General features: G+C 41.7%; 2 protein-coding genes across 3 annotated transcripts in view; one reads left to right on the top strand and one right to left on the bottom strand.

Moving 5' to 3' along the window:
• The window catches only part of LOC120062313 (serine/threonine-protein phosphatase 6 regulatory ankyrin repeat subunit C-like), a 34,999-nt gene extending 23,379 nt beyond the window's left edge, over window positions 1-11,620 (bottom strand). Inside the window, exons 1-10 of the mRNA XM_039012190.1 lie at window positions 11,313-11,620; window positions 9,058-9,141; window positions 5,494-5,572; window positions 5,047-5,117; window positions 4,597-4,797; window positions 4,275-4,362; window positions 3,567-3,709; window positions 3,155-3,367; window positions 2,799-2,877; window positions 756-870 (exon numbers count right to left, since the gene is read on the bottom strand). Coding sequence (XP_038868118.1) covers window positions 756-870; window positions 2,799-2,877; window positions 3,155-3,367; window positions 3,567-3,709; window positions 4,275-4,362; window positions 4,597-4,797; window positions 5,047-5,117; window positions 5,494-5,572; window positions 9,058-9,141; window positions 11,313-11,339 — 1,100 coding nt within the window. The 5' untranslated portion in view covers window positions 11,340-11,620. The remainder of the gene's footprint in view (window positions 1-755; window positions 871-2,798; window positions 2,878-3,154; window positions 3,368-3,566; window positions 3,710-4,274; window positions 4,363-4,596; window positions 4,798-5,046; window positions 5,118-5,493; window positions 5,573-9,057; window positions 9,142-11,312) is intronic.
• Window positions 11,621-13,695: 2,075 nt separating this feature from the next.
• Window positions 13,696-21,445, top strand: LOC120062304 (coenzyme Q-binding protein COQ10 homolog B, mitochondrial-like). 2 transcript variants are annotated; one of them, XM_039012177.1, is made up of 5 exons: window positions 13,696-14,673; window positions 15,688-15,834; window positions 16,331-16,523; window positions 16,658-16,759; window positions 21,192-21,445. In XM_039012177.1, the coding sequence occupies exons 1-5, from the start codon at window positions 14,531-14,533 to the stop codon at window positions 21,219-21,221; spliced, it is 615 nt and encodes a 204-aa protein (XP_038868105.1). In that variant the 5' UTR covers window positions 13,696-14,530; the 3' UTR covers window positions 21,222-21,445. The 2 variants fall into 2 exon arrangements, with proteins under 2 accessions (XP_038868105.1, XP_038868096.1); XM_039012168.1 differs by lacking the exon at window positions 21,192-21,445 and adding an exon at window positions 19,377-19,955 and having other exon boundaries at window positions 13,700-14,673.
• The last annotated feature ends 147 nt before the right edge of the window (window positions 21,446-21,592 follow it).

The raw sequence follows: 21,592 nt of genomic DNA, 5'->3' as shown, positions 1-21,592 counted from the left end.
ATGTTTTTTTCCTTTCCTTTACGATAAATTCAATAAGTCAGAGTTATAGGAAATAAAACAGTCCCATAACAGCTTATTTTTACAAAGTAAAGTGTAAAAGAGAATGGTATCAACCCCCCAAGGCGCTCGGTCAAATTATTTGCTGCTGATTAATAGGCATAACAAACTCATCATTACACTATTGTCTTCCTAAATTAAATCAACCTCGTCACCCTCCTCCTCATTCAGTTAGGCCTAATTTAAATTCAATTGTGGAGGTGCACAATTATCGCACATTCATTCATTTGTAATTCAGTGAGGAGAAAGAGACGCATTAGCGCCTGGCTGGGTACATTGTTTTGGAGGGGTTAAGTTAGGAATAGGTGTGGGAAGAAAACAGGTAAAAAGGCTCTCAATACTGTTATTTCAAAATTCTGACAAATGAGCAGTGTAAAATACAAACATTTAGGAAAAGTCAGGGAAGGAGAAGGACATAGCTTTTTTGTGGGGGGGGGCAGATTTTTATTTATTTACAAAATAAAACGTCAGTGGCCGTTGGCATATGGCAGTTCTAGTGTTAAGATGCTTTTCGCCCTGCAGTGTTTCCCTGTCATCGCTCGCTTTGTGACTGACAGGCGCCTGTCCTATTAATAGATCACTAGAAGATGATTCGTTCATTCTCGCAGGAGAAGGCTAGATAGACTTTTCTGACTAGCAAATTGAAACTTTTAAATGAAAAGACAAGTTAATTTATGAAGTGGAAATTAGTTTCTCACCTGGCTGTGTCAGCACCGTTAGTCATCAGGGTGCTGATCAGCAGCTCGTGGCCGTGCTTAGCAGCAACGTGAAGAGGAGTATTGCCATATTTATCTACACAGTCTATATCCCCACCTGCACACAGGAGAGAGAGAGAGGGGATTTGCACCATATCGTTTTTCACACAGTTGTGAGATGCCATCCGGCTGTTGGAGTTGTGGTGGTTGCTATGGGCTGGAGGATGAGTGTTGGAAATGTTCGGCTGTTGGAGTTGTGGTGGTTGCTATGGGCTGGAGGATGAGTGTTGGAAATGTTCGGCTGTTGGAGTTGTGGTGGTTGCTATGGGCTGGAGGATGAGTGTTGGGAATGTTCGGCTGTTGGGAGTTGGTGGTTGCTATGGGCTGGAGGATGAATGTTGGGAATGTTCGGCTGGTGGAGTTGTGGTGGTTGCTATGGGCTGGAGGATGAGTGTTGGGAATGTTCGGCTGTTGGAGTTGTGGTGGTTGCTATGGGCTGGAGGATGAGTGTTGGGAATGTTCGGCTGGTGGAGTTGTGGTGGTTGCTATGGGCTGGAGGATGAGTGTTGGGAATGTTCGGCTGTTGGAGTTGCGGTGGTTGCTATGGGCTGGAGGATGAGTGTTGGGTGTGTTCGGCAGGTGGAGTTGCGGTGGTTGCTATGGGCTGGAGGATGAGTGTTGGGATTGTTCGGCTGTTGGAGTTGCGGTGGTTACTATGGGCTGGAGGATGAGTGTTGGGAATGTTCGGCTGGTGGAGTTGGTGGTTGCTATGGGCTGGAGGATGAGTGTTGGGAATGTTCGGCTGTTGGAGTTGTGGTGGTTGCTATGGGCTGGAGGATGAGTGTTGGGTGTGTTCGGCAGGTGGAGTTGCGGTGGTTGCTATGGGCTGGAGGATGAGTGTTGGGATTGTTCGGCTGTTGGAGTTGTGGTGGTTGCTATGGGCTGGAGGATGAGTGTTGGGTGTGTTCGGCAGGTGGAGTTGCGGTGGTTGCTATGGGCTGGAGGATGAGTGTTGGGATTGTTCGGCTGTTGGAGTTGTGGTGGTTGCTATGGGCTGGAGGATGAGTGTTGGGTGTGTTCGGCAGGTGGAGTTGCGGTGGTTGCTATGGGCTGGAGGATGAGTGTTGGGATTGTTCGGCTGTTGGAGTTGTGGTGGTTGCTATGGGCTGGAGGATGAGTGTTGTGATTGTTCGGCTGTTGGAGTTGTGGTGGTTGCTATGGGCTGGAGGATGAGTGTTGGGAATGTTCGGCTGGTGGAGTTGTGGTGGTTGCTATGGGCTGGAGGATGAGTGTTGGGAATGTTCGGCTGTTGGAGTTGCGGTGGTTGCTATGGGCTGGAGGATGAGTGTTGGGTGTGTTCGGCAGGTGGAGTTGCGGTGGTTGCTATGGGCTGGAGGATGAGTGTTGTGATTGTTCGGCTGTTGGAGTTGTGGTGGTTGCTATGGGCTGGAGGATGAGTGTTGTGATTGTTCGGCTGTTGGAGTTGTGGTGGTTGCTATGGGCTGGAGGATGAGTGTTGGGAATGTTCGGCTGGTGGAGTTGCGGTGGTTGCTATGGGCTGGAGGATGAGTGTTGGGAATGTTCGGCTGTTGGAGTTGTGGTGGTTGCTATGGGCTGGAGGATGAGTGTTGGGTGTGTTCGGCAGGTGGAGTTGCGGTGGTTGCTATGGGCTGGAGGATGAGTGTTGGGATTGTTCGACTGTTGGAGTTGTGGTGGTTGCTATTGGCTGGAGGATGAGTGTTGGGATTGTTCGGCTGTTGGAGTTGTGGTGGTTGCTATGGGCTGGAGGATGAGTGTTGGGTGTATTCGGCAGGTGGAGTTGTGGTGGTTGCTATGGGCTGGAGGATGAGTGTTGGGTGTATTCGGCAGGTGGAGTTGCGGCGGTTGCTATGGGCTGGAGGATGAGTGTTGGGTGTGTTCGGCTGGTGCGCTTCAACTGAAGTTTGTCCCTGAAATAGTGCAGGCACTTTTCACAAACACACTATCCTTGTATTTGAAGTGTAGTGTGTGATAATATTGTGTTTTATGATGTGTGTGTGTGATTACCGTTTTGGATAAGGATCTGGGAGCGGGTGAAGCGCCCGTGAATAGCGGCCATGTGCAAAGGGCTCTTCCCTTCTTTACTCTGTGAGAGAAAGAGAGAAACAAAAACATTTCTTGTTATGAAAATAATCGATTTACCTCAATCATACACAAAACAACTTGGGATGTTATTCAAAATATCCTTGTTTATAAATGCCACTTCTGCCATCTGTTGACTAAGACTCCCAAATGGCAACCTATTCCTTATATAGTGCACTACTTTTGACCAGGGCCCATAGTGCACTATATAAGGAATAGGGTGCCATTTGGAGTGCAGCCAATCCCTTATTCCCTCATTTCCCGGGCGTCCTCCGACTGACCTGCATGTTGACGTCAGCGCCGTTGTTGACTAGCAGCTCGAGGCAGAGCGCCCCGTTGGTTGAGACAGCGGCCAGGTGCAGCGGCGTGCCGCCGTGGTGGTTGGGCTGGTTGACGTTGGCGCCGCGGTTCACCAGCTCGTTGGCCACCGCCTCCTGGCCCGTGTAGCACGCCATGTGGAGCGCTGTGTTCCCAAAGGCGTTAGGCTCATCAATCTGACGTGGAGACAAAGAAAAGGCAGAAATTAGATGGTGAGATGGTGGTGGGAGTTGGGATGGGTATAGGGCCTGAAGATTTCCCTGATAGGCCCTAACCTAAATATTATACTAGGAATGCACTTTTGTAAAAAATAAAAAATAAACACACAAGCAAAGATTGAGTGACCGTATGGAGCCCCACCCCCTGGCCCCTCACCTCTGAGCCCAGCCGCAGCAGGTACTTGACCACCTCAATCTGGCCGCTGGCAGCTGCGGCATGGAGCGGGGTATAACCGCGCTTGTCCCTGCACATGGCGTCCGCGCTCCGCGACACAAGAAGCTTCACGATCTGCAGATGCCCTGAGGGACGAGGAGACAACCGTACATTCATGGAACATACAGACACTACAGACACACAGACAGGTTAACGGAAGCCTTGGCAATTTTCTGTTTGTGCGTGAGGATATGCAATTTGGCACAGGTTTGCTTTTCTTTGTAGACAAGGATCCCCTGTAGGGTTGTCACGCTACCGGTATCACGATACTCGGACGTATCGTGGCAAGGAAACAAAACATGGAGGATTTCATTTCTTGAGGAAAACCGACCAAAGTTAGAACCAAACAGCATTAATTTGTCACCTAGTCACATTTGTTTATTTTACAAGCTATAGCACCCACAATTTTACATAAAGTCGTTTTTTATAGGACAATAGAGTTTAGTCCAATTTGTGTTTTCTTTTTTGCCGTGGAAAATCTGGTATCGGGATATTGGTATCGTGACAACCCTAATCCCCTTGATGGGAAGTTTGCAGGTTGATTGGCAGATCAGTGAATCTGCTCAGTGCCTTTGCTCAGACCAAGCCTCTTGAACAAGGAGAAGAAAGTGTGTCAATTTCAGGAAGTGTCCATTCTAAGGACCCACCCACCAAGGTATGCGGCCCAGTGGATTGGCTGTCTCTCCTTCTTATCGCTGGCACTCAGGTTGGCCCCTTTGTTGAGGAGCAAATTCACCATCTGGATACAGACAGGAGATAGTGAGTTAAAACGAGCACAGTAAGATACCTTTCTGCGTAGAGGAAGACCAATTCAGCACCTAGGCTATGTCTGAAATGGCACCTATTCCCTGTATAGTGGATACTATGCGGGTCCTGATCAAAAATAGTGAACTATATAGGGGATTGGGTGCCATTTCAGTATTACTCAAAACCCTCCACCCTATGACCGTAAAACCCCGCTGTGACCCCTGACCTCCACGTGGCCGCTGTGTGCAGCATGGTGCAAAGCCGTCCTGCCGGAGCGGTCCGCCACATTCAGGCTGCTCAGCTTGGGGATGAGAGCCTCAGCACAGCGTGTGGCCCGGTTCGCCGCAGCCACGTGCAACGGCGTCTGCCAGAATTTATCCCGGGCATTGACCTCCGCATCCTGTCTCAGCAGCAGCCCCACGGCCTTCTGGGAAAGACGGTAGGAGAATAAATAAAAAGTATGAGGAGTGCGACTTTATCACTGACATTCATATAGCTACTCATTCAAGGAAGGAGAGAAGATGAATTTATCTGCCATATTGATTACCTAAGAAAATGAGCCCTGAGAAGTGCTATTAAGACTGATGAGGAATTCCAGGTAAATGACTGTAGCAGGTTTTACATATTGTATTTGACATGGCCTTCACATGGCACTGTCCTGCAAAGATAGTCTTACTTCGTTCTGTGAGGCAGCTGCCCGATGCAGGGGAGTCCGCCAGCCTTGGTCCTTAGCGTTAATACTAGCACCTGAGAGAGAGGAGCGAGCAAGCAAGAGAGAGAGTGAGTGAGAGATAGAGGACGAACTCAGTCAACTATTCTGTAGCTCAGCTCAACCGATTAAAAATAAAATGGAACAAATTTTCAATACTAATTCAGCCAATCACAATGGGCCTCAGATCTCAGATGCTCAGTAACATTTGCACACTTCTCTGATTTCATTATCAGTATTTACCTTTAGGATAGGGCTTCTTATCCTCATTGACAAGAGGGAAGGGTTTCAATGCTAGTTGTATATTCTAACAGATATGATTAACTGTCCTTTACTCAACAATAGGATAGGGATAATTGAGTGAACAATGTGAATCCCTCTGAAAACGGTCTGTCTCATGCTGGAGAACGTTACCTGAATTAATGAGAAGGTCCATAATGTGAACATCGCCCAAACACGCAGCAGCATGTAAGGGGGTACGGCGTTCTTGGTCCTGAGGAGAGACAGCAGACAGAGAAACAACAGTTAGCAAGAGCCCAGATTTAAGCCCACTGTTGGTTCTGATATCATCCTAAGGCAGTGTATTAAAAACAAACAGTGAGTTGAACAATAAACCCCAAAGCCAAAGAATATAAGACATGCTACATCTAACATGACAGGTTTGAACTTGATACCAACTATGTAAAATAGCTTTCAATCACAGGATATTGAAAATACATAAATAAAATTGCCATTCTCTGAAAATTTCAAGTAAAAATAATATTCAATATGAATGCACAGTGGAACTTTAATCTCACAAAATAATCAGTCGGGGTTAGGCCTGCTGCATCTAATAATTTTGCAGAGGTAGACCTGATTTTTTTATTCCGCAAACTGAAAGAAGTTCCCTGGCGACTCAAACTGAATTCTTCCACTGCTCTCGATGTTTGCTACATACTTCAGTCTGAGACTGCCATCGTTGAAGAAGTTTGTGTTGACGTCAAAATGAGTGCCGTTGTACATAAAGTCATCAGCGATTGGATCATCTCTAACTAAACTCTAACTTTCAAAACACAGCATACCCACGTGTGTTTCAAAACGCAGCATACCCACGTGTGTTTCAAAACGCAGCATACCCACGTGTGTTTCGAAACGCAGCATACCCACGTGTGTTTTGGCTCTGGACTAACCAATCGGTTTTTGTGACCAATCAGAATGGTTCGAATGTGATCGCATTCTAGAAATCATTGGGAGGTACTCAGATCCAGACTCGTTGCGGAGAAGAAACTAACGTTATAGCGTGTGGCAGCGCAAGGAGTCTGAGTAGCCAGGCAACGAAAGAAGGGCTTGAAATCCACCTCGGTGAGTAAAATTGCTCAGGCATCTCTAGCCTGTTAGCTGATCCTGTCCTCCGTACTGGAATGTGTGCAGTCAGTGTAAACCCACAAGTGAATGACTCATGGCTCAGGCCTCACTCATTGCAGCCCTAGTAAGGAAATCACAGTCTTATTCTCCATACGCATCATTCAATCACTGACTGACTGACTGACTGACTGGCTGGAGGCCGTGTGAGAATTTTAGGCCTCCGGGAAGAGGCTGATTTAAAGCATGCTCTCAATTTAACACACCTTCCTCTCACTGTAGAAGTTTCTAGCCTCTCCCTGTTTTAGCTCCTGTGAAGGCTGCCTGTTCGTGTGTGCTTGTGTGTGTGTGTAAAGTGGACCTAGAGCATTGTGTCAGGGTTCTTTAAAAGCCCACATCAGTAGAAATCCACTTTTTCAAGCTGAAAGACGATGGTATTATACAGTGACACATTGTTGTTGTTTTGGCTCTGTACTCCAGCACTTTGGATTTGAAAAAATACAATGACTATGATGAATGAGAAAGTTACAGATGCAGAAATATCATACCCCCAAGACATGCTAACCTCTCACCCTTACAATAACAGGGGATGTTAGCATAATTTTTTGGGGGGGTATGATACTTATGCAACTGTAAATCATCATCATTATTCATGTTTCATTCAGGACTATCCTTAACCATGGAAGCATCCAAATTAATGTAGAAGTGTTTAGAAACATATTCAATTGATATTTACAATAAAAGTGACTCCAAAATGACACAATACATTATTTACCATTAATTTCTATTAGGCACAAAAACATTTTAAACGACCAAAACAAACACCTAATGCATCCAAGAAATGTGTAGATTCATAAGCCTGATGTAGTAATTGCGTGCTATGAATATAGGACCAAAACACTTAACTTTCTACTAATTTAATAGACATGAGTGAATTTGTCGCAATACTTTTGGTCCCTTAAAATGGGGGGACTACGTACAGAAAGTGCTGTAATTTCTAAACAGTTCACCCGATATGTATGAAAATACCGTCAAATTAAAGCTGGTAGTCTGCACTTTAACCTTGTATCGTTTCAAATCCAAAGTGCTGGAGTACAGAGCCAAAACAACCAAATTTGTCACTGCCCCAATACTTCGGGGCTCAATGCATTTTGGCCTTGAAGTGACAAATCCGAAATGCCCACTTTGTGCAAATCCATGTGAATGCAGTGTCTTTTCCTATGATATGACAAACATTATTTGCAACCTACATTTCTTTTTAGGGCTGGGTTTTATTTTAATGTTACCAACGACCAGCATGGCATGTGTTTATTAAATCAGAAACAGCTGCAAAGTTCTTCCTCTTCATGACTGAGATGAGCCAAACAGCCCGTGTCCACTTTACCGCCTGAGCCATGCAGCAAATTAAACATATGTTTATTGTCCATTTTCACTTTTTTAAATTTTTTATCTAGTCTGTATAATAAAACATTTCAAATACAAATATATAATACACATACATACACACACACCTGACCATTTTAGAAATTGTGTGATATGATAGGATTTGTACTGCAGCCGAAACGTGCCAGCAGCCTACCTACCAAAGGTTGCACCGTGTCCATTACAATGTAGAAAAAAACATATCAACTATCTTTCAATAGTTATCCATATTACCGGAGCTTCATCTTATTCTTTCTAACTATTTCTATGGCGGATTTGCTGCCGCAATTTAAGGAAGATGCCAAAACTTGAGATAATAATAGATGGCGAAGTCAAAGACAGGCCAGTGGTTTCCATCTGTAGCGATGTTTTCCCTAAAGCAATGATTATGACGAATCCAGCTCCAGAACCTGCTATAGCACAAGCTGGCTAATCTTTTGAATATGGTGTAGTCAACAACAAAAAACAGCAACAGATCAAATTTGCTAGCTAGATAAGGTTATCATATTAGCTAGCTACACCAACTGCTGTCATTAACCTATTTGTTGATGTTTATTAACTCCACGTGGAAATTTCCACACCCAATTTGTGAATATGCATAAGTAGCTTTCATTCTTTGGAGGTGGAACCTAAATGTGCATTTCCTCTTTAGGACAGGAAATGACATTGAAACAGTGGCTGCAACTTCCTCTGGGGGGGGTCCTTTAATCTGACAGCCAACTGGTCAGATTACCAGAGCAGTAGAATGAATGAGTGAGGAACCTGAACTGACCAGCTACTTACTTGGATGGAAGATGCCCAAAATCCCTTACTGCTAAGCTTTTCCTCCCATCAATCCCTTAACCATAAGCTAATCTGCTCCTTGTCCTCAAATACATGGGCCACGTGCACTTACGTTCAGTGCACATACACACACAAAATAAATTTTACACTCACAAGATGGCTCTTTAAGAGAACAACATGCATAGCTACTGTTGGAAGCTGAAACCAAGAATGTGAAGTGCAACATATTGTGGGTATAACATTACTGCTCCAAAGGATGATTGATTGACTGTGTGATATTAACTATGTCTGATTCAAACTTGACAGGAAGGTCAAAGCATGTAGAGGATTTGACAGGTAATCCCTTCCTGCTTAACTGGCTGGCCCGTTAAGCGAGATGTGGAGGAAATTGATTCACACGGGGTCATGTTCATGTGTAGCGAGCCATCTTACCAGTGCATTGACTTCTTCATTCTTGTGCAACAATAACTTCACTTCTTCTGCATTTCGGCTAAATATAGCCTGGACCAGTGGAGTCTGGAAGAGAATATAAACACATGAAATATTCTGAGTTAAAATAAATACCATGTTTTTAAGAGTCAAAAACAGAAGCGTTAGAAAGGGGGGGGGGGGGGACACCCCCCTCTATGGGGCAAAATGCTCCCTGAAGTTTGTGTTAAAATCTATTTTATACAATTTATTTTGGCGTTTGAGTAATTGACTCTTAAAAACAGAAGTCAAATGATTTTATTTTAAATAAATAAATAAAATATCGGAAACAAAATGACATTGCACATCTCACTATTAATATCATCACTATGATTTATAGTCTTTTTTTTTTATTTAACTTTTATTTAGACGGGGTTGAGGTTTTGATGTATTTTTTATTTTATTTTCGACCTTACTGTCCAAATCATCCTAAAGCATCTCAAAATGAATTGTCAAAATGAATTGTGTAACTCAAAGTTACTTATAAATTACATTAAAAAATATATATATATATGTAAAATGTAAATTATTATAAACTGGGTGGTTCGACCCCTGAATGCTGATTGGCTGAAAGCTGTGGTATATCAGACAATATACCACGGGTCATATAACAAGGGGTACGACCAAAAAAATCTGTTCTAATTACGTTAGTAACCAGTTTATAATAGCAATAAGGCACCTAATGGCTGTATCCAGGCACTACGCATTGAATCTAACAGCCCTTAGCCGTGGTATATTGGCCATATAACACACCTCCTCTGGCCGTATTGCTTAATTTGGACATGATTTGGGAATTGCTAATATAGGTATCATTGACTTGCATTCATTGCCCTGTGAGACAAAATGCAATGTGGTTCGAGAACACAGATGTTTGCCAAGGCAGAGATGAGTGGCCGACACAGACACGCGCGGGCAGCAGTGCACGCATACATTCTGGCCTAACCCTAATGACATACCGATCCTCCTGTGAATACAAAAAAATAGTCCTATATGGTCCAATTTCTTGCAAAGTTGTTTGAAATGTTCTCCTGAATAACATACAACTTTGATGCCATAGTCAGACTACATGTCAGCATGATATTAGTGTGATGCTTCCCTGATAACACAGGGTGGATGATTGTCATTAGCTAGCCATTTGAATTTGATTGGGAATTACTAACAGACTAGTCAGATTTGCTCACTCGCTAGCTGCATGCACCCAACACAACGTACTTGGAAAACGCCTCATCACGCAGTGTGATTCAATCGTAACAGCTGATGGAAGTGAAGTTAGCTTATTATAGTTTAACGTAGTGTCTCGTTAACTAGCTAAACACACAATGTGCAGCTAGCTAGCATTTATGTGCAACTAACAAGAGACCTTACCAACAAATGTTAGTGACAGCCCAGTCCCTTGCTAGCTGATTGCAGCGAGGTACAGTAGCTAAATCCGTACCCTCGCTGCCAGCTAGCTATTGTTAGCTAGCTAAGCATTTAATACACTGGCTGGTTGTTGTCTGAACAAGTTGTGCATGCCGAAAGTGATAAAATCCCAAATGCTTAGACAGTTAGCTGGCTACAAATCTGAATGACTCATCGCCAATGCTCGCTAACTAGCTACCGCATGGAATGGAAGCCTAGCTAGCCGATTAAACTCAACTCCGCTATTTATAATGGAGTTGAGCGGCAACTAGTGTGGACGGACTGGAGCTCCGACGTCACATAAAATGACGTTTCTATTAAAACCTACTGATTTCAGCACCCAACGAATAGCCCGAAATTAAACACGACATTGTTCTTTGTAATTGGGGGCTATTCGTTGGGTGCCGAAATCAGTAGTTTGATTAAAAAAAACTAAAACTGTATGTGACGTTCGCGCTTCAGTCGCCGCTCAACTACATCATAAATAATTTAGTTTAGTAGACTAGACTGGTTAGGCAAACTGGTCTAACGTTCGCGTGTAAAATCCTATTGCCAAATGTAACTAGTTGGCATTAGCAAGCGAACAAGTCATTGGTGACAATTTTAGCAAACAGTCCCACGTTAGAATACTTTATTGGAGCATGTAGAATGTGATCAGACTGCATCGTTTAAATGGCCATAAACTACTTTTCAGGCCAAGCACCGCAGCTAACGTGAGCTAGCTATCAAACCCGCCCTCATAAGGAAATAGTGATAAAGGAAGCAACGGTTTCAAAAAGGAATGTTTTAGCTAGCTAACGTTAATTCGCATTACCCACCTGGTCTGTTATGTTTTGTACTCCCATCTCCCAGTCAGTCAAACCGAAGCTTCTTCATTAGGATCGGGTGGAGATGTAACTGCAATATGTGTTATTGTGGCAATTATTCGGGCAAGGGTTTGTTCTGTGGCGTGTTTGCTCGCCGTTGTTATTGCTCTGATAGACACAAGTGTGCGTTACTGAACGGCTGCAGTTGGTAAATTATAAGCTAGCTAGTGCAGCAGCGACATACAGTGGTCACTTTGAATAGTGTACCAACATCTATCCATAAACGTAATGATTCACCAGATTATTCCTTTAGTTGAGTAATATCGTAACTATGTGAGGAAAAAAATATGTCTGCAATGAATGTTATACCCTTCTATATCGGTCTACTCCAAGAAAACTACCTGGACTAGTTGTGTGTTGGGTAGATTTATCTATTTTTAGTTGTTTTTTGTTGTTTTTTTTACAATCTTTTGTAGTTTCTGTCAACCTTGCTATCTTTCCATCTAATTTGCGACAGATTTTCATGCAAATATTCTAAAATATGCATACAGACAATACGCACATTTTCCCACCAGAGATGTTTGCGTCAAACTGACTTGTCGATAAAAGGCTGTGCATGATGACATAACGCACATAAAAAAACATGTTTGCAGTTTTCATCGCATTTTCAACTCTACTGAGTGTGTCCACTCTGCTATTGGCACGTGTTTTTTTATCCGACATGTACTTTATTAGCATAAAATTGTTGAATGGAAGCCTGATTATAGTGATAAGTACATTCATTGCCAAAATAAACTACTAATAAGTCACGTGATTAGCAGCTATTTACCTAATTTAAGTGGGAGTGGCCTCATCTAGTCATGATGACATTTTAAAAGAATCGAATGCTGCATTCATAACCAAGTGGTAAGGTTGTGAAGTCGTAAATACCAGTTGGATGCATTCAGGTGCTTTGAACGCGTTAAGAAATGAAGATTGGTTAACGTCCAACAAGCAGCGTGAAACACTGAAAGTACAGATATTATGCTTTTAAACAAATTACAGTGTTCAAAACACATTCATTGATTGCTTTTCATAAATAATATTTTCGTTGCATTTAACTGCAGAAAATGCTGTTATCAATCAAATAGAATTGTATTTATTACATGAGCTGAATACAATTGGTGTAGACATTACAATTAAATGCTTGCCTACGAACCTTTCCCAAAGATGCAAAGTTTAAAAAATAAAATTGTAACTAACACAAGAGGAATGACATAAATAAAATAAACAAGAATGGAGCTATATACAGGGAGTACCACATCAATGTGCAGAGGTACGAGGTGACCAGGCAGGGTATAGTGACCAGGCATCCAGATAGATAATGATAAGAGTAAAATAAAGAACAGAGTTGCAGCAGCAAATGATTAATGTAAAATTGTGTATGCTTGTGTGTGTGTGTGTAGTGTTTGAATGTGTGAAGGATTTGTGTATGAGTGACAGCATAGTGTGTGTATATAAAGTCTAGTGAGTGTGCATAAGGTCAGCGCAAGATAGAGTCAGTGCCGATAGTTTGGGTACAATCAATATACTATTTAGCAGTCTTATGGCTTGGAGTAGAAGTTGTCTTGGAGTCTGTTGGTCCGAGAGCCGATGCTCCGGCTAAGACCAAGGTCTCTTTTACAGATGAGCCCTGAATTACATAAATTTGAGAAAATAGAGACACAGCAAAATATAAATACAAAATGCAAGCAGAAAGAAAGAAAAACAGTCATAAAAAAAAAAAAAAAAAACATTAAATCAGTAATAAGGTCCTCAATCAGCTTCCTGTATTGCCCTAGAGGCACCAAAACATCAAATTTAAGAACATTTTGAAGGTTGTTCCACAAATAAGGTGCAAGAAAACTAAAAGCTGATTTACCTAACTCAGTAGACACCAAATTCATTTCTAGATTTAGCCATCCCCAAGACCGGTGTGGTAACTTGTATGTCTAAAATTTAGTAATGATGTAAAAGTGCTTTATATATGAAAACATAGCAATGTATCAACCTAAGTGACATCAAAGACGGCCAAAAAAACTTTCTGGTAGAGAATGCAGTGATGAGTCCTAAAATTGTTACCTGTAATAAAGCACATAAACATATAAAATCTCCTAAACCTGTGTTCACTACTGACCTTGTTTTCGGGGATTATCCAAAAACTCTACAAAAACGCCATTAACTTTCCTCATAGGCTTTCTCCAACGAACAATTGCTGGTTCTTACAAAAAGACGCCATTGCTATTTATCTCTATTACCAACTGGAGGAGAGTTCAAGAAGATTTTTCCCAGTCGTGTAGTCCCACCTTCACACTTGGTTATGAACGCAGCATAACGTTACGTGACTATCAGCAAAGAGGAAAAGCCGAAGCGAGAGAATCAACTCCGCGCCCAAAATATGTCAGCGCGAGAATACATTGATAAGCTGAGCAAGTGGGGATTTTTGGTATGGAGGTCTATGAGTCTCGAACTTGGTTAACAAAAAATGTAATTGCGAATGTACTACGTGAAGCTTATTTGATCGAACATAAGTTTCGTAATGTTTAGGTTTTTACGAAGTACCGATATAAAAGTGGACGCGCATGGCATTCCGGCAATGTTATTATATGAGAGTTGTGTTTCTTGTTCACGCGCGTATGTTCCCACCTGCCTTCCGCCTTTGCGGACATGTATTTCTATTGTTAGAGGGGTCAATCGACGACCTTGTCAATATAATAGATACTACTTGCCACCGGTTGACCTGGCCGGATAAAGTCATAAAAAAGGAGGAAGAAGATGGCAGACGAAACGTTATGTCGCTAGCTTGCTAAACAGTTATGGCAGTTCATTCGATTGAGGCTAGAAAGCGATAAATGACATTTCTGAAATGTTAGTTAGGTAGCTAACGTTAACTGGTGGCTACCTGGCTAGCTACCGTTAGCTAGCTAGGTAGCTAACATTGTCCTGTTACAAACTACTTGTTTAACTAGTTCGACATTTTACGTTATTGAACTAACGTTACTAATTTTACGGAAATGTGTATAGCATCAGCTAGACATTTTACATTATTGAACTAACGTTACTAATTATACGTAAATGTGTATAGCATCAGCCACTTAGCTTTCTAGTAGCGACCATCCTATAGCTTGGCTGTGTAGCGTGAGCTAGCTAGGTTAGGTAATTTGCTAGGTTAGATTGTTGTTGCCAGTCATCACTGTCTTTTAAAATAACAAATGGCTGGGTTGGCGACTGTCACCACCCTTCGATTGCCTATAGGCATACGGACATTCAGTGAGTTGCGAGATCTCTCTACATTTGGCAAAAACCGGTTGAATACAGTGCTGGGGCCAAGAATACGGATTAAACAGCCAATCAGGTAAGCGAGTGGGGTAGGGGTGATGATGGTGCGGTTACAAAGTACATACCAAGAAATTTCAATTAATAGCCCGAGCTTTAGTTGCTTAAATCACTGAACACACCAGGCGCGTATTGGACAGGCTTATATTTCCTTAATGCGTACAGCTTTTATTAATTTGCATAGTTAAATGTTTAATTCCAGCATTCACTTCCAGCAATGTAATACAATTATTCATTTCCTGCACAGTGTTATCATGTACACAGGGTGCCACGTTTCTCTATTTGAAAAAAAGAAAAAAAGCAATTTTTTTATTATCCTTTGACTGTGCATTTTGGGCAGTAATTACTTTCGCCACTAGAAGACGATCGTACGTTTTCTAGGGGTCTGTAGTCACGAAGTAGCTGTTTGTTTTTGTGCTTGCCAGTTAGCTAGCAGTTCTCAGTTGTTAGCAGCCTATTTTTTTTCATGATTTAACCTTAATTTAACTAGGCAAGTCAGTTAAGAACAAATTCTTACTTACAATGACGGCCTAGGGTTAACTGCCTTGTTCAAGGGCAGAATGACAGATTTTGACCTTGCCTGCTTGGGGATTTGATCCACCAACCTTTCGGTTACTGGCCCAACGCTCTAACCACTAGGCTACCTTCAACCCCAAAATGGCTAGAAGTTTCTTACTGGCGATAATAACAGATGCTTACCATCATTATTTCGAGTCATTACTGAACTATTCAATGTAAAAAATAAAATGAACAATTCCTGGTTACCTCGTTAACAATTAATTTAGACCCGGCATTTATTTAAAACCAGTGTTTATTTGCAGAAATGTGTTATGTTGCCCGGCTATTAAAAGGGACATGAGGCTATTTGAGACACGCGTTTAATTAACGTTTTACGGTAATTTGGGTGTCTTGGGTTTCAACTGGTAGCATTGTATAACAAGGGTCTTATTGATGGGGTTTATTAGAATGCAATGAACCAGTGTTTTAAAGTGGTGTTTTGCAAGTCCGTGACTGATCATTCTTGGACCAACAGATATGTGACATCTTGTGGCATCCTTATGACCAGGACCCCCAGGATTCTTGTCCATTTGGACAGGAGGACAACTATCATTCCCCCTAGCAGAACCTTCCTTAGTCTGGCCAACAAGAGGAAACAGTATTCAGAACGAAGAATCATTGGGTAATGTAGAGATTGCATCTGTGCTTCAGTGGACATGGCTAAATGCTGATTAATTTAAAGGTCCATTGCAGCCATTTTTGTGTTGTCACCAGGCAGGCCAAAACTCAATCCCACCAAAACGGACTGAAATTTCAGGTTTTCTTTTCAAACAGCTCTTAGACTAAAATGGTATTATTATAATTTTCCGTTTTATTCCAACCTCAATCAAAACATCCCCCTTGTGTTCTAGTTCTATGCCATGTACTGTATTCCATAACAATATTGAGAAAACACATGTCAAGGGCCGCATACTTAGCGTTTTCTATCTGTGAACTTTGATAAGAGCCTACTACTGTCCCTGAACAACAGAATCATGTAAATGACAAATATACTAACATCAAATCAAGCACATTTCATCATTATTCAGTGTGAAGACTAGATGTATCGTCATATCAGCAAAGTATGGTCTCATGCAAATATGCTAAGAATACTATTTCCCCCTTTTTTCTCTCTGTAGTTACTCGATGCAGGAGATGTATGATGTGGTGGCCAACGTGGACGATTATAAGCACTTTGTTCCGTGGTGTAAGAAATCTCAGTTCATCATGCAGAGAGCCAGCCATGCTAAAGCCAAACTAGAAGTGGGTTTCCCCCCTATAGTCGAGAGATACACCTCCATGATCACCAATGTACGCCCTCATCTAGTCAAGGTTCGTAAACTCAATCAACTCCATGATCTTACAAGTCTATTGTTTTGCAGTGCTTTAAAGTTATTCTTTAACATTTATTCACCAATAATAACATGCACTGCATCTCATTTTACTGGCACTTCCCCTTTCCGTAGGCTGTTTGCACAGATGGTAAACTGTTCAACCACTTGGAGACAATATGGCGTTTCAGCCCTGGAATACCTGGTTATCCCAGAACCTGTACTGTTGATTTCTCTGTAAGTGTTTCCTTGTCGCACCATGCAATACTATTGCTATGCAGCTAAGGCTGTTGTGGTGACCGTTTTACCGCCACACCGGCGGTCCTGAGCCATGAAGGCAGTCAAATTCCACATGACCGTTTAGTCACGGTAATTAGGCTTCTTCAAGCTCTGATGCTTCTGCTGGTCATTAGTAGCCTACCAAACTTGCTACCAAACTCGGCTCTCTATTGTCCCTCTAATCACTCTGACATCCATGCAAATGTATTCAAAAATCGAATCAAACACTTCATGAGTGCCCATGAGCTCATGTTGCTCAACATTTCTATAGGCTATGCAATTGTGGGAGAAAATGGAGTGATGGCCGCTAATAAAAAGAGGAGGACCCATCAGCGTTCTATAGGCTAGGCCTACTATATTTATTTCTCAACTTTCCTAATATTAAGCGCATTGCTTATATTTACAACAGGAGTGTAGCCTACCTGGCTGGCATGCAAATAAACCATGGGGAAAAGCATCCTCCATTTGCTATTTTTAGTGCATAGATGACATGTGTTTTTTTCCCTGCTGCCCCTGTTTCGATACAGGTGCATGATAATGGTCCATTCTAAATGAAAACAAAAATGTCACACATTATTTAGTATATGTAAAGAGAAGATTGAATCAAGAATAGTCTGATGGGTGACAATATTAGCCTATCATTTGTGAATGATGCTCCGCATAAGAAATTATGCCTTTTTTTGCGACTTTTTCGAATCCTAGTCGCACACCTCATGTAGCCTGGCCTATATGTTTTAGAAAGGGAAAGGGGGATACCTAGCCAGTTGTACAACTGAATGCATTCAACTGAAATGTGTCTTCCGCATTTGACCCAACTCCTCTGAATCGGAGAGGTGCGTGCGGGGGGCTGCCATAATCAACATCCACGTGTTTGGTGCCCGGGGCAGAACGACAGATTTTTACCTTGTCAGCTTGGGGATTTGATCCAGCAACCTTTCGGTTACTGGCCCAACGCTCTAACAACTAAAGTGGCCAAATAACTTATTAAAATTAAGCACATTAATCCGTTTTACAAGGGTTGTGGCGCCTATCTGGCATATAAAAGCAGCACTTGAGTTTCAAGTTTGGGGAAGATCATTTTCACCATAAAAATGCACCTTTATAATAAAAGCATTACATGCATTGTATTTGCGGTCACTTTTGAAAATGGTGTTTTCCTGAAAATGGAACATTCACGCTTATCCTACTACCATGTGTGCTGTCCTTTAGAATTTGAAAAAAATTGCCTAATAGTTGACCATTTTAAGCTAAACGCTCTGATCTGTTGCGTCAGCCACATTGCATAAAAAATGGTTTTTGATGCTAGTGGCTGTATTAATTTGGGATCTATCGCATCCCACAACTGTCCCAGACTATGTTTGGAATATTTATTTCTCACACAGAATAGAATAGGTCAACTTTTGTACTGTGGGGGATAGTAGATTGACATGCTTTTGCTGTTCATTAGACCTACTCATCTTGTTGGCTGACGAAAAGTAAATGTGGACAGTTCTTCCAATATCTTCAATATGCACCTCGGAATTGGATAAGGATGCGCGCAGTTGCGTCCCCGACGTGTCTGTCTTCACTTGTAGCCTGTGAGAAAGACACGATCACGTTAGTGAAAGGCGCTTCGGATTGCACAGCACAATGCAGGGCACAACGCAGCACTCCGGGCTGGAAAAGGCATGGATTTTTTTGGGGTGCATTACGGCCACAAAGGGGATGCCGCTGTGAAATTCGAGGCATTATCAAGTACTTGTCAAATTGTGAATGAGAGGATGTTGAAGTGTGTACACCCTGCGCAAAAAAACAACGCAGAGCACATGCCTTTCAAGTGACTTTTTTCAAATCATCATTCTCATGCAGCCTTACTATGTATTAAAAATCAAAACGTATAGCCCAACATTTGTAGATCTAAAGTTACATTAATAACTCTAAATTAAGCATGTAGGAATACCTATTTCTTTAACCGCTCAACACAGAATAGCCGCATGTGCGCACTCCCTCATTGTTTTCAGAAAATATTTATTTTCAATTGTATTCTATATACATTATGTATTCTAATAAAGCCACAGAATTATAAGCAAATCTTGTCTGCTAAATGAACTAGTGTAGCCCACAGCCAGATCAGGCCCTAACATAAGGACAACTCAGAGTATTCTGTTCTTCTGAAATAGACTACATTTTCTTCATATCATGCTTCTTTAGACCTGTCTAAAATAAATAAATAATGGATTTATTGTGAAGGTGTAGACTATATTACATGGATTTATTAGACTTTTAAAATGTAGATGTTTCAAATGTCTACATCAGTGACAGCTTGTAAGCTGTGTGGAAGCCAGGAGATGCTGAATGTGTTAATTAACATTCAGTTACTGTGAGGCCAAGTTATTTGCTTGACAATCACCTACTGACTAAATTTCGTGACCGCCACAGCCCTACATGCAGCAAACTATTTAATACTTTGAATATTATAGTAGTGTGAACTTCTGATTAAACAGACATTATAATTGCAGGTTTAATGACCTAATCATCTATTGGGGAAACATTATTATGAACAGAACCTCAACAATTTTCCACTTTTGTCTTGCAGATATCTTTTGAGTTTCGCTCTTTGCTACACTCGCAGTTAGCGACGGTCTTCTTTGATGAAGTCGTGAAGCAAATGGTTGTTGCCTTCGAGCGCGGAGCTTGCACCAAGTTCGGCCCAGAGACTAAAATACCCAGAGAACTCATGTTCCATGAGGTGAACCAAACGTGAGCCTCCATGTGCTTGTACTTATCTGGGAGATTACACACGTTTTCCCCACTTTCAACCCATTGCATTTTGTGGACGACCATTAAATGACTGTTGTTGGACACGGTTGAAGTGGGGAATGGATCTACAGCTTGACTGCTTGAACAACACAGCCACCACTTGCATGTGAAAAGAGCATCATTTGAGACTGGACCGTCCTCCGTATGTACTGGATTCTTAGGCCATTTTCCTATTTATTGCCATTTTGCTGCAGAGCCTGATATTTACTTTAGCAAATTACGTATTTTGATAGGTGTAATGAATTGTCAATTGACGGTTGGATGTACTGCAAAATTCTCCAAAATGACGGAGGTGGCTTATGGTAGAGAAATTAACATTCAATTATTTGGTAACAGCTCTGGTGGACGTTCCTGTAGTCAGCATGCCAATTCCATGCTCCCTCAACTTTAGATCTGTGGCATTGTGTGACACAACTGCACATTTTAGTGGCATTTTATTGTCCCCAGCACAAGGTGCACTCGTGTAATGATCATGCTGTTTAATCAGCTTCTTGATATGCCATACCGGGCAGGTGGATGGATTATCTTGGCAAAGGAAAAATGTTCACAAACAGGGATGTAAACAAATTTGTGCACAACATTTGAGAGCTTTCTGTGCATATGGACAATTTCTGGGATCTTTTATTTCAGCTCATGAAACACGTGATTAACACTTTACATGTTTATTTTTGTTCAGTGTATTTAGGTTTTAATTAGTTTAACCACAAAGATATTTAAGGACCACAGGATGTTATTAGTTGGTGACCTAATTTCTCAGACCAAGCCTATGCCCACCCATGGTTGCACCCCTTCACAGTCATGTGAAATCCATAGATTAGGGCCAAATGAATTTAAGTGACTGATTTCCTGATATGAACTCAGTAAAATCTTTGAAATTGTTGCATGTTGCGTTTATTTTTGTATAGTATTATGGCGGATTGACATTTGCCTATGTGGTGTTTAATTGTAATATTCTGAATTCTAATCACTCACATTTGATTGAAAGTGAGATTTCTATATCGCTTTCCTATAACATTCCCCTGATTTGCCTTAATGTTTATTTTGGGGTAAAGGTACATTTTAACGTCATATTAATCTCCAGCACCACCCCAACAAATGTGAAAACGGCATGTTTGTTTTGAAAAAGTTTACAATGACATCAGTGTGCATCGTGATTTTAACCAATTATGAGTAGGCATTGCCTACTAATTGGAAACACTTAGGAAGATATCTTTTACTTCAAAACATAGAAACACACCATTTTCACAGGTTTGGGTGGTGCTGGAGATGTTGAAAAGGGGTGATTCTGTTGGTGGGAATCAGGGCTCTTTAGGTCCTGCCAGCCATTACAACCCCTCAGTGCATCCCTTTTACGTATGTATTTTAGACTTTAAAACAAAAGCCAATAAACCAAAGTATAACTTTTTTTGTCGCATTTGTCAATATCAGGACATTTCAGGTTGTCACAGGAGTGCTTGGCAATTTAGGAGAAAGCGTATCGATTGTCAGCCAATTTGTCATTTGAAGCCACAGTTCAAATCAGTTGCAACACATAGCAATTTTTGTATTTTCTGACCAAAGCACACTGATCCGTTGTTTATTTGGAATCCAGTCTCTGTACCACAGGCATATGACGTCTTGACCAGGCCAAAGGGAAGCAGAAACCTGAGTGCTGTGGAGACATATCTGGAACACTTAACTGAGATGTCCTCAGAACACTCCATACACAGCCGGCACAGAATAACATAACTGTTCTGTGGTAACCCGTTATGACCACACCTTCTGTAAAGAATGTGCAACAACCACATCTCTATAAAAAGGCGGCAATAAAAATCAGAATTCAAGAGAAGAGTAATTGTTAACATTTGCCTTTTATTTAAAATTGTTATCCATTTTCTCTCCCACATCCAGCTCTGCTAGAAAATAAAGTTCAGATTTCTCCACTTCACAATCTCACATAAGATGTATCTATCTTTAAACCAGAATAACCCAAGGTTTGGTTAGAACAGGATC

This window comes from Salvelinus namaycush, chromosome 2 (assembly GCF_016432855.1).
Source record: "Salvelinus namaycush isolate Seneca chromosome 2, SaNama_1.0, whole genome shotgun sequence".
NCBI lineage: Eukaryota > Metazoa > Chordata > Actinopteri > Salmoniformes > Salmonidae > Salvelinus > Salvelinus namaycush.
The sequence above is the reverse complement of the archived record's forward strand: the minus strand, read 5'-3'. Positions and strand labels throughout refer to the sequence as shown.

Bases quoted from the DNA above. Each gene is read 5' to 3' on its own strand.
- LOC120062304 (XM_039012168.1), top strand. From the start codon at position 14,531: ATGGCTGGGTTGGCGACTGTCACCACCCTTCGATTGCCTATAGGCATA. The intron at 14,674-15,687 runs GTAAGCGAGTGG...TTGGACCAACAG, and splicing joins CGGATTAAACAGCCAATCAG to ATATGTGACATCTTGTGGCA. The intron at 16,760-19,376 runs GTAAGTGTTTCC...TTTGTCTTGCAG, and splicing joins CCTGTACTGTTGATTTCTCT to ATATCTTTTGAGTTTCGCTC.